Below are 15223 nucleotides of genomic sequence, written 5' to 3'. Positions count from 1 at the left end.
AAAAGTTGATTTTTAATAGTACAAAAAAATTAACTGTTAATATTAGTACTACAGTTTGAATTGTTGACTGAGTAGTAGTTTATTTATCATGTTACAATAGAGTCGACTAAGTTACAAGAAAAGTTATATTCTCTGGACGCAAGAGAACTAACCAAGTTAGTGGCAGCATTTAGCGGTGATGTGTGGATCTGTCCCGACATTGAAGTACAAAGTTTAAACCTAATTAATATTTCTTGGGTCACTATTAAACTTCTAAACATTTAAACTGATAAAACAAAAAAAAAATTTTTTTTTTTTTTTTTTTTGTCTTCGGCTGATCACATGCCTGATAAAGACAAACCATTCCACAGACGAGAGGCTGCAACAGAAAAAGCCCTGTCTCCTTTTGAATTTAATTAAGACTTGGGAACAACTAGCTGAAACTGTTACTTATTTAAAAAGAGTTGAATCAACACAATTCTTCAGTTTTTTTAGGGGGCACAACTTGATTGTTTTATGTTAAATCCACTTAAAATTGGTAACAACCAATAAGTTAACTTAATACATCGATAGTGTGGAACCCAGCAGTTTTTACAGTGCACTTCACCACAAAGTTTGACTGTTTTTTTTTTTTTTGAGTTGTGGGTTCATTTCTCATCATTTTTCTCTGGTCTTTCTCAGAGCATTTTCAATAACCACTTGCTGGATGTCAACGTGAGATGGTTGGCTGTCCTGTATTTCAAGAATGGTATCGATCGCTACTGGAGAAGAGTCGCACCCCAGTAAGTACATCAGATTCTTTATCACCATCTCTAGACTTTTCTATCAAGCCGGGTACTTAAACTGAGAGATGAGGGATGATGTTCATTTCAGAGATGTCTTCATCGCCCACATAAAACCATTATCACATTTACGTCAAAGCAGACCAGCAAACTCTTCAACTAGCCTCTCATAAAAGTCCATTAGGAACATCACTGTCTAATGTACAATTACATTAAGGGTTTATTGTTGCGATGTTTTATGCAGTATTGACATAACTAAATTAGTCACCATTTTATTTTGCACTGCTTAAAATCCAAATTTCGACGTCACTTTCAGTTAAGATGAACACAGTTTCCATAATTATACTTCATTTATAGGCAAAGGGATGTGGTTCTGCATACAATGACTTTATCTTGCTGGAGTTTATAGCAGTTTCACTTCAGAAAACATTAACGCCGCTCTGTAGGTCTATTGGAGAAAATCATAAATATTTTTAGCAAGTCTTATAAATGTTGGAGACATACTCAATAAAAAAAAAATAAATGCACTAAATCGCACTTCAGCAGCATTTATTTGAGAGCACACAGGAAGATCTGCACTTAAGCAGCGTATATTCTTGATGGCAAGAAGTTTTGTGCACGAATAGAGGAAATCGGTGGGCAAACAGAGATTTGCATGCTCGTATTACATAAATGTGATCTTGTAATACTGCGCTCACGACATTTCTCCATTTGTCATTGATATAACGCCATTGGTAGATTTGTGTAAAAGACCTGCCGCGACAGCTGGAAAAAAATCCTAGAGGAAACATTAAATTATAAAAACCATGACACTGCCTGGATCAGCAGGGAGCAGCGCATCCTGTGTATGACCCCCTTAAGGGCCCTAACATACACAAGTGTATTTTTGCTAGTTTCAGCTCAGCACCGGTATCATTTTCATATCCTGGATCACATTGTTTTAATAGCATTGTGTGCATGCTGGTGTGAAAAGGAGGTGTGTTAAGGTGCATTGCTAGTTTGTTGCTTTTTTGTGTATACACTACTTATTACACACACACAGGGATGCGCAGCATGACACAAATATGAACAATTAAAAGATCGCAATGTAAAATAATGTTCTTGTCTACATAAATATAAAAGTTCATACTGTTATAATGGATTAGCCCAACTCCCACGCCTTGTTCACCTCAGGGGGCTTTCGTGGAATCCATCTTATTCTGTAGATTGTCTGCTTGCTCGTTTCAGCGCATGTGCTGATTCGTGTCCTTGCTAGCGACCACAATTTGCTCTTAAAGGAAATGGGGGATGAGACTCTGATTGGTTATATAATTTTTTTGCCCAAAACACAGCTATAACAATCAGACACACCCCAAGTGCACCTGTGATATGGGCTTTAGACCATTCACTTACATTGTTAAAATAGAACCCTATGTGTTGGATATCAGCCATGATCTCTTTTACCATTCACTTCATTGATTGAATTGTTGGAAATTCATGCGTAATTATATAAAAATCTTGAGGGTGAGAAATAGAATAGCTATATAATACTGAATCAGGAGAGACAGTCTGGTACTAAGTGGGCACTGCAGGTTTGAAAGCCTCTTTGTGTTGTGGTTATGCGGTTTTATCCTTCAGCCCTCAGAGGTGACAGACTTGCTTTAGTGCTTCTGTCACCTGTGGCCTCCAGAGAACATTTAATTAGTTTAAGGCTGTATTTTACAGAAACTTTAGTCAAATTCGGGTTAGCGAGCGACCTGCTGGAGCTTTTCTGCATCAAGTTTAAAGAATGCGATAAGTTTATTTTCTCTTTACAAGCTTAGCTCAGAACAAGCTGTTTGTACAAAGTCGTTGTTAGGCCTGTCACAATCTTTCATTGATTGCCTGTTTGCAGTTATTTGATCTAATCGCAGTTGTTTGAGATGACCGCGATGACTGCGAAGTGTCACTTTCTAGTAAAGGACATTTAAGCTCATAAACAAATGCCATTTAAGGATTAACATGCCTAATGACCAAAAATGCTATTACTTAAAGGCAAAAAAACTATTCATAATCGTGAAGCATTTTGCCTAATGTTTATGTTCATCTTTCTTAAAGATCAATGATGCTTGCAATGATATTTTTTATACATTATATATAATTAATATATATAATTCTTAAACATAAATATTAATATAAATGAATGCATTTGAATTGAGTTAGGATTATTTGATTAATCAGGAGACAAAAATTTTGAATATCTTGTAGTTTCTATTACTATTGATTAATTTAATGTTATGATTAATTTAATGTTATTTTCTATTCTAAAAATAATTAATTCTTTAGGTTATTGTTTGCCTTTTATTTCAGAGGCACTTGATTAGATTTGTTTACAAGCTACATTTTTCCTCTCACAATCTGTGTTTTTCTCTTTCTCTCAAGCGCTCTCTCAGAAGAAGAGAAGTCATCTCTCCGTGCAGGTCTCATCACTAATTTTAATGAACCGGTCAACCAGGTTAGTGGGCATTTACAAACTTACACGCGTACACGCACAGGCACACACATGCACACACATACATGGTTTGTTCACTGACCATATTTTCTACCTGTACTGTTTATGATCAGTAGTCTAATAAAATGAACTCTCAGACGTGATCGAGCACCATTAAACTCTTTGGAGTCTGATGTGTGATTCTAGTGAAAGATCAATGAACTTGGAGTTGAGAAGCACTTAAAGTCTGTGGCGTAATGTGTTGTCGAGCAATTCTGGAGACATCAATTTCTTTTTTAGGCACTTCCATTTAGTGCTTTAATTTGACCTTTGAGTTTGAATAAAGCCTGAATCACTACGAGAAAAGATCATTGTAATAAAAAGCAGTTGCCTACTTGGATAAGAATCACATGGTGTTCGAGGGGCTTAAAATATTGAATGTTAATAAATCTATTTGTAGAAATCGAAGGCCCATAAAATGTATTTAAAATGTCTTAAATGCTTTTTTACAAGGTATTTTGTAAAGATTATATAAAATATAAAAGTTTGCCTGAATTTATTCTTTATTCTTTGAATATTTTGCTTCGTAGTTTATGAAATCGATCAAATCCGACTATATTTGACACCACAGTGCTTTGCTTACAGCAGTAACAAAGGGAACCCCGTTATTCTGGTGGAAAAGAGTGAATTAGCATTTTTATCGAGTTTGACTGTTTTAGTTTAGTGCAGGTTTATGTAGCAAAAAAAGAACTGTTTTTTTTTTTTTTTTTAGTATTCAATTTATTTTAAAGGACCATCCCAACCCGCATATATATATATATATATATATATATATATATATATATATATATATATATATATATATATATATATATGTGTGTGTATATGTGTGTGTGTGTGTGTGTGTGTCTGCCAACATCTTAAAAATGTGTTATAGTGTTTCATGACCTAATATATGTTGAATCTTTGCCTGGGTCATGATGTAAGTGCAATTGTTGCCTCTAAAATTAATAACTTTTTTTGTTTAATCACAGATCTGGTTTTCATTCACTTTCAGTTTTGTCACATGCTGATTTCATTTATTGTTTCCTCTGGTTTCTAGAATTCTAAAATAGTTTTTTACCTCTCTAATTATTGATTTGTAATTCTCTTTCTTATTAACCTTTCAGAATACCAGATAAAGTTACAGGATCAGGGTGGTAATCGGGTAAAGTTACAGTCAAATGTCGCCAATGTTACGAGTTAAAATCTTACTGGTCATGAGGTCTTAAAATGTATTGAAATAGTCTTAAAGACGTAATATGCAATGAATTGAATTCTCTGGTTTCTGTATATGCCCTTAATAAGCTCCAGCTTTTTTTCTATTATAAAAAAATGTATTACATGTTTTGCTGCATTTTAACTAGTGTCTCTGATAGTGATGGATTATTAGGGAGAATGTAATATTTTGATTATTATTGGATGTTGATTTTGATGGAGCGTGGATGGTAAAACAAGCAATTATATTGTCAAGTAAAAAAAATAGCGAAGTTTATTTTTCAAGCAGTCATTCATCATACCGATTTTCTCATTTGTTACATCGTTTCTGTCTTCATCAGGGATTTTAGATGGCTTTGTATTACACACTATTGGTTTATTATTGGCTAACGACTGCGCTCAATTCTTGTTGTGGAGTAACGTCACATACACATGAAAATTAATCGTTTGCTTAAATGAGGTTTCTTATTATAGACCATGGCTGACACTGAACAAATAACTACATGCTTCAATACATTACTGAATGAAGTAGTACACAAACTCTGCCCTGTTATTTCCATATTGAAGCAGAAATGAGACATGCACAAAAGTGAAAATACATAAATACATTCAAATAATATGTAGAACACAAATTGAAATAATTTACACATTTTATCTTAAATCATTTCACTAAATTCAACATCAAGCGCATGAATGCAATTCCCAGAAACACACACATCATAGTAATATGCTTTGAATAGCTAAATGCATAAATGTATGACATTTTATATGCACAGAATGTACCCCTAATTATTCATATTATTACAAAATGGATCACTGCAATGGAGTATTTTGGAACTTTAGTCTAATTTGCAATTTTAATCTTTGAACACTGCCTTCTCATTTGCATTGAGCTTAAGATAATCAGAACAGATTACTGCCTGGCTAAAAAAAACCAAACAAACAAAAACGAAGAAAAAAAAACTGAAAAAACACACACATGCACGCATACGCACACACACACACACACACACACACACACACACGCATGTACACGCACGCACGCACACACACACACACACACACACGCATGTACACGCACGCACGCACACACACACACACACACACACACACACACACACACACACACACACGCATGTACACGCACGCACGCACACACACACGCATGTACACGCACGCACGCACACACACACACACACACACACACACACACACACACACACACACACGCATGTACACGCACGCACACACACACACACACACACACACGCACGCATGTACGCACGCACGCACATACATACACACACACACACACACGCAAAAAGCTGTGCATATGCAAATACTGTATGCATGATATTCTGTAGGCAATGTCTTTGCTACAAACCATTAGCTAACCATGAAGGTATTGTTTATTTATTAATTCCTTTTGTGGTAGAGTAGCATGAGTCTATATGATGAAAATTGTCTTTCCTTTTTTATATTTAGATCATGATTCTCTCTCATTGCAGAATATACAACAAAATTGTAATTTATTAGAGGTTCTGACCATTAAATTTGCTGCAGTCTATTTGAAAATATATGTTAAAGTTTCTTTTAAATTACTTTCTTATGTCACAGTTGGAATTAACGATTCAACAGTTCACTCAAATGCAATGTGGCAGGTGCCTTTTGAAAAAAAGCTATTAGGTGCATTTGACTTCATGCAGCGCTGCTCAGATTGATAGAAATCTTTCTTAAAGCAGTGCATGCTGGTTAGAAATTTTGTCCTGCTTTACAATGCGCTGACGCCAAGTGGCATCAAAGTACCACGACAGCACGCAGAGATCAGACGATTGATTCAGCCGGTGCAGAATCCAAAGTGGGACTGCAGAAGTTGTGACGACGACACTAATATTACACAAACATCCAAACAAACAATTCACTTTTTATGCCATCTCTATCCATCTTGTACACATCATGCTTTTTAAAAGAATTTAAATATTTTAGTGCAGTAGGCCAAATCATCTTTTTTGTTAAATAATTTGCATAAAAAGGCAAGATTGTTTATTATAATAGGTTTATTTTAATACAGACACGTTACTGTATACAGCTCCATATATGATTTAAATGATATATTTTTAGTAAATAACCAAATATCAACTTCAAGTGGTTCAAGTCGAACGCACCTACTAACTTTTTACAAATAGTTCATGGAAACATTTACTCATTTGATTTATATATATATTTTTTTTAAATATCTTGCTTGTGTAATAAAACTGTAAACTGTCATATCTTAATATAAAATATATACAGTAATGTTTTATCTTTTTTGTAATATGGTAATTTTTACAGCATTCTAATGGGTAATAAGCATTGTTGTTTTTATTTTTGTTTTTGTCTTTTTTTTCTGAATGAGTGTCATAATAGAGGATTTTAACTTTTTAAATAGCTAAAATACTAATTACGTTATTATCGCAGGTGATAAATATTGTACACCCTTAATATTAATCAAACTTGTATATAAAATATTAATTAATGTCATTTGCTTTCAGGTGTAAATGTCAATACAGTGCTCCCTCGTTATTTGTGGCAGTTACATTTTAAAAAAACTCGCAACCGGCGAAATCCGTAAAGTAGTCAGCTTTGATTTTTATAATTATTATAGATGTTTCAAGACTGTAAAACCCCTAACTACACACTTTATACACTTTTCTCAGACAGGCATTAATGTTTTTACACGTTTCTTTCATTTTCAACACTCACAAAAGTCAAACTTTCATAGGAAAAAGGCCAGTATTTTAGAATGAAACCAAACGTTCAGGTGCAAACATTGTCAGCAAAAGGTTTATAAGGCTTTTTAGCTTTTATGTGGATAATGTTGGCATCCAGCGTAGTTCTTTTTCCTGCAGTCACTGATCCACAAATCTAAAGCAGACTTCATCCTTACGGGGGTCATACACCTTATGCTTCACACATGACCTGTGGATGTAAGACATTCGCATGTTATTTTAAATTCAAATTATTCAGATAGTGTGGCAGAAATATGACCATTGTCTTGAGTCATAACTGGGCAATGAGAACAGCCGCTGACTTCAGGTGTACCCTGATATAAACCTGTTTACGATTCTAAAATGCATGGTGCTGCGTGGCGCGTGTCATCTGGTGTATCACCCCCTTTACGAGGGTCTTGTTGTGGACCTTTACAACCATTTTTGAAACTCACACTGCTAGCGATCGAAGGTCTATGTTAATATGGCAAGCTAAATGCATCCTGTACTGTACACGAGACACGGAGGAAATTGATTGACAATGGTCTACAACAAATCAGGATGCAGAACAAAATGTGCTGTAAAAAATAATAATAAAATAAGCATGTCAAATTGCACAAAAAACAATCTGAGAAACTGCGATGCCGCGCACTGTAAAGAGAATTTAGTAAATTGTAGTTAGTAATTTGTGGTGAATATGGTTTCTTTCTGCAAACAATTCTACACTTTTGTTATCAGAATGTAATATTTACTTTCTTTTAAATCTGATGTTATAAAATCAAATATGCTAGCCAAGTCTCTTCCTTCATTACAACCAAAGAAACCAAAGAGCAGTTCATTAATTTAATTGCTGCTTTAATGGTGTTAACACGTCTGCGTTTTATAGATTTGTGAATTCATTAAACTAATTAAAATGGTTAATTAAAATCTCATAACCATTTAAGACATGTTTGAAAGACCTAAATGCCCACCATTCATTCCGTTCACATAAAAAAAAAAAAAAAAAACTATTGATAATTCTTGCTAAGTTAAATGGCTGCTATGAATTCCAGTAGCTGGTGTGTCCTTGAAATCTCTGTAAACTTTTTTTTTTTCTTTTTTGAATGCAGATCGCCACACAGATAGCAGTGCTGATCGCTAAAGTGGCACGTCTGGACTGTCCTCGGCAGTGGCCCGAGCTGATCCCTATTCTGCTGGAGTCTGTGAAGGTTCAGGACAGTCTGCAGCAGCACCGAGCTCTGCTCACCTTCTATCATGTCACCAAAACACTGGCCTCCAAACGCCTCGCCACTGACAGGAGACTCTTTCAGGATGTGAGTCATTTTCTGCTCTGCATTCTACTCTGCGGGTTTTAAATCTTGCATGAGGCATATTTTTGTAGGGATGATATCCAGTGCAATATTGATTCATGTGCAAATTGGTTTATTATTTAAAAAAAAAGAGACATGAAACTGGTACAAAGTGGGAGTTTGATTTTTTTGGGGCAGTGTTGAAATATGTGAAGTTTAAATATATATGTAGTTTGTAGAATATGGAATCAAAATTGTTGTGGAAATTTTAACAGAAGGTGATTAACAATTTCATTCATTCATTCGTTTTTCTATGGCTTAGTCTCTTTATTTATCAGGGGTCGTCATAGCAGAATTCTAGTATATGTTTTACACATCGGATGCCCTTCCAGTTCCAGCCACAACCCAGTACATGGAAGCACCTATACACTCTCGCATTCACACAGACAATTATACACTACAGCTAGTTTAGTTTACCCAATTCACTTATTCTGCACTTCTTTGGACTGTCAGAGAAATCGGAGCCATCAGAGAAAACCACCGTGAACATGGGGAGAACATACAAACTCCACACAGTATTGCTAACTGGCCCAGCTGGGACTCAAACCAGCAAACCTGCTATTAAGCAACAGTGCTAACCACGGATCCACCGTACCAGCCTTTGACTAAAATTAAACAATTTTATTTAAAAATTAACATATTTTAAAACAAAAAGCAATTGGCTGACTAGAAGCAAGTATTGTGTGAAGTGTCATAAAAATGTAAACATAGATGGACTCATAATGCTATTGACCTATTAGAATCAAGTGTTACTTCTAATGTAGAAAAACTAACATACTGTATTAGAGAGCAGAATGTGACTGACCAATCAGAAGCAAGTATAACCTGGATAACCTAGGCTACTAAGGCCAAGTTTACACTGTCTTGATGCCCAATTCCGATTTGTTGTCTATATCAGATTTTTTTGCCTGTCTGTTTGCACGTTCTTTTAATTGTGTCCCATATGCGATTTATTTTGTTTAGACTTGCCATACAATTCACAATGTCGCGCATGCGTAAAGTTGGGTTCTAGCATCTGCGCCTCACTAACCACGATAGAAGATATTATTTCGCCTAACTTTAAAATGATTTTAAGGCGAAGCAGGGAAAGGGCCGTCATCGCAGCTTGCGCCTATGGTTAATATATGTTGTTCTTCACCATTCAGAGAACTTTGTGAGTATGAGAGAGATTTCAGGTCTGGTGGGAGCATATTGTAGTGGGTTTTAATGAGGAGTAATTGGTCCGAAATTTTAGGATGAGCACACACATGCTCGTCCTTCTACATCATTTAACTGCGGAGAAGTACCACATTGACTACGTTTACATGGACACCAATAATTCGATTGTAATGCGATTAACACAATACTCTGATTAAGAGTCTACCATGTAAACAGCGATTTTTGATTAATTTAATCAGATAAAGGTCATAATTGAACTAAAGAGAAATCAAATTAAGACGTGTGGAGTATGCCGATTTTAGTCGCATTATTAAAGTGCATTACAGACATGTAAACACCTTAATCGAATTATTACCTTCATTTACGCAGCGATTTGCGACAGGATAGTCCACAAACAGACACACACGCGTGCAGCTTTTTGACATTCCCTGCACCTATAGTCAGTGCAGACTACAGACACCTGCATCATGAAATGCGAAGGTTTTTTTCTTCCATTCAGCATGCGGTATGAACTTCCATTAAAACTACACTCCAGCAGCTCATAGATGCATCAAATAACTTGTTTGTCTTAGAGGGCGTGCATGAAATGTTCATGAATGAAAGTGGCAAACTGCAGTTAAAGTCCACAAATTAAAAATGAAACACCTGAAGTTACATAAAACTCCCAAGGAAATGCGGATAGCGCAGTGACGCAATGACGTTAATCTAATTATGTGCTTTAACATGTAAAACGGGATCATGAAAGCAACATTCAAAAAGCAACTCATGTAAACACCTTGATCATATTATTGTCTTAATTACATTAAAGCAAATAATTTGATTACTGATGTCCATGTAAACGTAGTCATTGTTGCAAGTTTAATGGCGTACAAAACAGAATGCCTCAATAAATGTGACTATCATGTAAACGGGAAGGTCGGATTGCACACATGCCATTTATATCTAATTTATTTCCACAAATAAAGGAGGCCTGAAACTGATCTTTGAATGAGCTCTGCATGCTATTTTTTTATTTATTTATTTTTTACACGGTCATAGAACAGATCCGATCTGTGTCACATATGAGCAAAAAATCAAAAATGGGTCACATTTAACTGGCAGAAAAACAAAACAAAACAGCAGCGAAGAAACTCGACACAGAGGAACATAAAAACATACTGCCAGCTAGAGTGTCGAAAGTGTTATTGCAGAGCAGCACAAACAGCATGCAAAAGTATAAACGTATGGTTATGCGCAAGGCAGGTGCCATAGGCCATACCGATCATTTAACGCTGAAGTATAAACAAGCCATAAGAGTAAACAGCAGAGTGAGCAGAACTCTATCAACACACCATATTTGGTTAAGAGAGGAGGTTATGATTGGAAAATTTGTGGTTGGGAAAATTACAGTTGAGAATGTTAAATGATAGATGATCGCGAAGAGACGAGACCGCAACAGAGAGAAATTCAGAGCCCCTCCAAATTTAGTAAGCAATTTAAAACAGATTTAACAGAGTTAAAGTTGTTGAAAAGAGGCAACAGCCCCAGAAACTGTCGTTGGATTGAGAAACCATAACTGAATAGACTATTCGTTGTTGAAGTGAGAGTGGGAGAGAGTAACTGTTGTCAGCTGACGTCTGAATAAGAAACAGACGTGGCGGAACTTGTAAGCAGATACTGATGTGGATCTGAAGAGAATTTGCTAGAGTTTTTAGAATTTCTTAATACAGCATCATGGAAAGTTACCATTTTTAAAAGAAAGGAAACAGAATACAATCTGGATCAAGTCTTTATTATAGCACGAGTGACCACCTTGGCCAGTTGACCAATCGGAGGGAAGTGAGAGTCAAAAAAATTATAGCTTTCTAATATAAAAATATACAGTTTTGAAGCTAAAATATTATAAATATTGTTATTGACCAGCCTATGTTGTGGAGAATCCCAATTTTATTGAAATGTTGATGTTGGTAATTAGATTAAAATTGTATAATGTGATAAGAATACAATTTTATTAAACAAATGTACTTTTTAACATATGTACCAAACAAAGAACAATAGTAACAATGCTCATTCTTATTTAGGACTGATAGAAACTGAAAAATATTCACATTGTATATTTTTGAGCAAGTAATCTTGGCATGACATTCAGATGTTAGGTTGCTTTTATTCCACACAGATGCTTTTCTTGCCATTTTATTACTTCTCTATTTTCCCCACCTTCTATGATTAGAAAGCATCTTTGAGTGACATGTGCTGTCATTCTCCATGTTTGCCACAAGCTTGTACCTCTAGGAGGCACTGTTAAGCTTTGCACGCACACAAACACACACACACACACACACACACACACACACACACACACACACACACACACACACACACACACACACACACACACACACACACACACACACACACACACAGAGCCTTTGCCCCACTTGACTGAGCATCCTGGGAGATGCATGAGCACTCCTGTGTGAAATATCAGCAGATGTTTTGACTTGGAGCTGCATTGCATTTTCCCCCTCCTCTACATTTTACTGATGTTTAGACTGGCCGCTAGAACTGCAGAGATAAGACACCTGTACCTTCCTAGTTGCAGGAAGACTCATAATTCTGACAAGTGATTTATCGCCGGCATTTGGTCATGATAATGCTGATCCTTTCTTCTCCACTTAGAAATCGTTTTCATTTGAAATTTCCTTTTTTAACACCACAACCAGCTGACGGTGAAGCGCTTCCACAGAACAGCGATTCCCAAATAGCAATAGGTCTTACATTTTGTTTTGTTTTTTAAACTTGTAACAAATCAATCAGAACATTATCTTTTAAATAATTTTGTTATTAAGCTGAATGTTTTCACAAAAGTTCCTCATGAACACTTTAACACATGCACCTCATTGAAGGAAAATGCTTGGTAATTTTGTTTTTCATTTATAGTGTTTGTAGTTTTAAGCAAGTTACTGAAATATTGAACACTTTATAATGGTATGATAACCTCGGATAAAAGTGTCACGGTTTCATAGTATTGTGGTTACTGCTCTAAAATATATTCTTTTTAAACGTCTGGGTAAAAACAAAAACTTTTCTGCTTTAAACACAATGGCTGTGTGTCTGAAATCACATACTTCCATAATATATAGTATGCTAAAAACAGTATGCGAGCCGAGTGGTATGTCTGAATTTATATAATTTGAAAAAAAGTATGTGAGAAGTATCCGAATGGCCTACTACTTCCAGTGAAATTCCGAAGTGCACGTCCAATGGACACTATGCTAACCAATGATGCACTGTGAAAATTCATCAATGGGAGTGTAGCGGGTAGGTCATGTGATGATGATAAAAATGGCATACATAATATGTCCGAGCTCCATTCATACTAGGGCTGGGCAATTTGGCCTAAAATCAAAATCTCGATTAATTTAATTTAATTTAATTTTAATTTATTGGCCTCAGTTTATAGACAAATTTAGTAAATATGCCCACATATTATGAGAGCTACTATCTATGATTATTTATTGAACAACTGAAATTGAAACACAGAAAAAAAAGTCTAGAAACACAAACTAAAAACTCTTATTGACAAATAATTTCAAGGATTTGCAAAAATAGAATAGAAAGTTTCAAGGCTTTTACAAAAAAAAAAAAAAGCATGTCATCATGCACTTAAAAAGCATTTAATGAATTTAAAAAAGCATTTAATCAGAATTTTTGTCTGATATGTTTTGGCAGCCAGAAATTTGTTGCATCCCTAGTAATAATGGCCATGCCGATTTGCATTGCATTGTAAATATGTTTTAAAGGTGCTGTCTGTAAATTTTTGACCCTTCTAAAGCCTAAAAATATCATAATATGTTTGCTGATATTTAAGAAGCATGCTAAGTGAACATTCTCGTTTATCTGAAAAACAATGCTAAAGATATTCAGATATTCTGCTTTGAAAGTGCCCCTTCAGTGCCGGAATGTCTGTATTTCAGGACCTCGGGCTGCCTTGGTGGAAAACTGAGTATTTCATTCGTTTATTCAGAAAGGCTCTCAAAGCATGCGCCTGTGACCGAAATGTGACCTGCGCTCGACAGTAGCAGACTCCCAAATTTGAAGCACATTCAGAGCTCCACATGAGGTTTTTAATTAGCAAATAATATAAATATTATGAACGTAAACATTAGGTGAGCAGGTTACATTGTAACCTTGTGTTTCAACAACATGCTACGAGATAAGATTTGCAGCAGTTTGCCTGTTTGCACCAGATGAAACATGATAAAAATTTAAATACAGCCATTCAGAAGCAAAAACATAAATCACAAAGCAGTAAGGTTTTTAAGATCTCAGGTGAACTATCTCCTGCTGTTTTCAGTATGACAATGAATGAAAAATGGTATTCAAACTCGCATTATAAGCATTTAACATTGAGTAAAGCACTTGAGGTGTACCTGAGGTGTCCGTTTTCTGTTGTTCAGCTGCAAGAAATAGAAGCTGTTTCTAAACTATCAATTTGATGTGTTGGTTGGAACAAAAACTATTCCTTCTATCGCATGCTGTTGCTTTTTATTTAGAACAAGATTTAAATCGGCCTTTAGGCTTGATCATCAGACTCGCTCTTTGCTCCTCAATCTGGCAACCTGCGCTTACATTTGTTTTGATACAGTAATGCAATACCTAGTTCGACCACTGGGTGTCAAACTTACATACTGCACCGTTAACCTTATTAAATACATGTAAAAACACACAACATTCATATACTTTCATAAAATGTCTTTTTCTTTGTTATTCATAGAGTGATCACTGAATGCAGTGGTCTGCTTAAGGGGGAAGTCATGACAGTTACTTGCTTTGTTTCTAAATAAATCAGCTGTTTTGATTGAATCATTTGAATGAATGATTGAATGATCACTCAAGACAGGGACTTGCCCCCACCTACTGCCTGCTAAGAGTAATTCATTTAATGTCTATGGGGAAAAAACATGCATACAGCTAATGAATAAAAGACACTATCCACTTTTTTTTTTCGTAAAAGTCACTTTGAATCTGCTGTTTGACATGTTGTTTTGACTTTAAAGACCTTTAGAGGTTACTTTTCATACAGACTCATAAAGCACTGTTCGGGCTCACTGTAATAAAACAAGATTAATGATCAGTAGGGTGTAGGCAGGCTAACAAGGCTGAATTGAGTGTCCATATGGGAACTATAGTCATCAGTCGCAGTCATAAACGGATCTGATTTTATTGTGTAGGCATAAGGCTCACCGTCGGCGTCACATTAGCATTGAGTTTTTTTTTCGGAGAGGAAATCCGTGACTCACTAATTCAAAGCAGAAGTGCAGATGCACAGTTTGTGGTATTTATGGAAGCACCACAACTTAATTTCGAATTCATGACATAATGCATTTAAAGGTGTGACTGATGCAGCTTTACAGTGACAAACACACAAGCTTCACTCATGCTGGTGCTTGTCATGTTTGTGTATGTATGATAGATGCACAGTTGATTATATAGTACAATTTAATTGCTTCTTAAATATTT

General features: G+C 35.5%; 1 protein-coding gene across 4 annotated transcripts in view; it reads left to right on the top strand.

Annotated features, from left to right (window-relative positions):
* Nucleotides 1-15223, top strand: part of ipo11 (importin 11) — a 325228-nt gene that overhangs the window by 28417 nt on the left and 281588 nt on the right. For all 4 annotated transcript variants that reach the window (XR_015496986.2, XM_087263109.2, NM_001159661.1 and 1 more), the window contains 3 exon segments: nt 661-761; nt 3162-3234; nt 8324-8527. Coding sequence is in view for 3 of the 4 variants with exons in the window: in XM_087263109.2 (XP_087119235.1) it covers nt 661-761; nt 3162-3234; nt 8324-8527 (378 nt within the window). In the remaining variant the exon portion in view is untranslated.

This window comes from Danio rerio, chromosome 8, assembly GCF_052040795.2.
Source record: "Danio rerio strain M-AB ecotype USA chromosome 8, GRCz13ab, whole genome shotgun sequence".
NCBI classification, from domain to species: Eukaryota; Metazoa; Chordata; class Actinopteri; order Cypriniformes; family Danionidae; genus Danio; species Danio rerio.
This window is presented reverse-complemented; position numbering and strand designations above follow the sequence as displayed.